At 68.1% G+C, this 1,206-nt stretch overlaps 1 protein-coding gene across 1 annotated transcript in view; it reads left to right on the plus strand.

Moving 5' to 3' along the window:
• Position 1: 1 nt before the first annotated feature.
• CTDNEP1 (CTD nuclear envelope phosphatase 1) overlaps positions 2 to 1,206 on the plus strand; it is a gene marked incomplete at its 5' end in the record, with an annotated part of 2,954 nt that continues 1,749 nt past the window's right edge. The window contains 4 exon segments of the mRNA XM_085322535.1: positions 2 to 97; positions 718 to 784; positions 909 to 1,027; positions 1,140 to 1,206. Of these exon segments, the coding sequence (XP_085178661.1) occupies positions 2 to 97; positions 718 to 784; positions 909 to 1,027; positions 1,140 to 1,206 (349 nt within the window).

Raw genomic sequence — 1,206 nt, forward strand, 5'->3', positions numbered from 1 at the left:
GCGCACCCAGTGCCTGCTGGGGCTCCGCACCTTCGTGGCCTTCGCCACCAAGCTCTGGAGCTTCCTGCTGTACATGCTGCGGCGGCAGGTCCGCACTGTGAGTACCGGGCTGGGCCGTGAGTACCGGGCCGGGCCGTGAGTACCGGGCCGGGTCGGGGCCAGGCCGGGCCGTGAGTACCGGGCCGAGACCAGGCCGGGCCGGGACGCCCCATGAGTGCTGAGCTGCGCCGTCAGTACTGGGACTGGCCTTGGGATGGGGACAGGGCCGAGGGGGCCCTGAGGTGTTACTGGGATCAGCCCGGGGTGGGGGGGCGCAGGCTAGGGTGGTCCTTGGGGCACCGGGATGGGGTCGGGGGAGGTCCCACGGTCACTGGGATCGACGCAGAAGAGAGGCCAGAACCAGCCCCGGGTGGGTGTTCGGGAGCTGCCAGGGCCGCGAGGTGCCCCTTCCTCGGGGCGGGGAGGGAGCCCCCCCTGCGTGTGCCAGGGCCCCGGTGTCCGGGAGTGGGCAGCTGATGAAGCGCAGCAGGTGAGAGCATTAATTTAGCTGGGGGGGGGGATCGGCGGTTCCCTGGCCGTGGCTATTCTGGGCTTGCGGAGGGGAGCCGGGTATCGGGACCTGCCAAAGGGCAGACATGTCTGTCTGTCCCGTGGCGGCCCTGGGGGGCGAAACGGGGCCCCTTAGTTCCTGATGCCCCCTCCTGGGCCGTCTTGCAGGTGATCCAGTACCAGACGGTGCGCTACGACGTGCTGCCGCTGTCGCCCGTCTCCCGCAACCGCCTCAGTGAGTGCCAGGGCGGCCGATTTGCAGCCGGGGAGAAGGAGCTCCTGGGCTCCTTTCAGGGGCTCTCCAAGAGGGGGGTGTAGGAGGCCCCTCCTGATGCCTCCCCCCACCCCTGACCCCCTAGACCAGGTGAAAAGGAAGATTCTGGTGCTGGACCTGGACGAAACCCTGATCCACTCCCACCATGATGGTGTGCTGCGGCCCACTGTGCGCCCAGGGACCCCTCCCGACTTCATCCTCAAGGTTGCGGAACCAGTGGGGGTGTGGGGATGTGGTGAGGGGCTCTCCCCAGGCATCAGGGCCCTGTGTGGTCCCAGCGCCCCCCCAACGCTGCCAATCCCTTCCCACCCCCCAGGTCGTCATCGACAAACACCCCGTCCGCTTTTTTGTACATAAGAGACCCCATGTGGACTTCTTCCTGG

Source organism: Rhea americana, unplaced genomic scaffold (genome assembly GCF_003343005.1).
Source record: "Rhea americana isolate MKP2758 unplaced genomic scaffold, rheAme1 scaffold_785, whole genome shotgun sequence".
Taxonomy (NCBI): Eukaryota; Metazoa; Chordata; class Aves; order Rheiformes; family Rheidae; genus Rhea; species Rhea americana.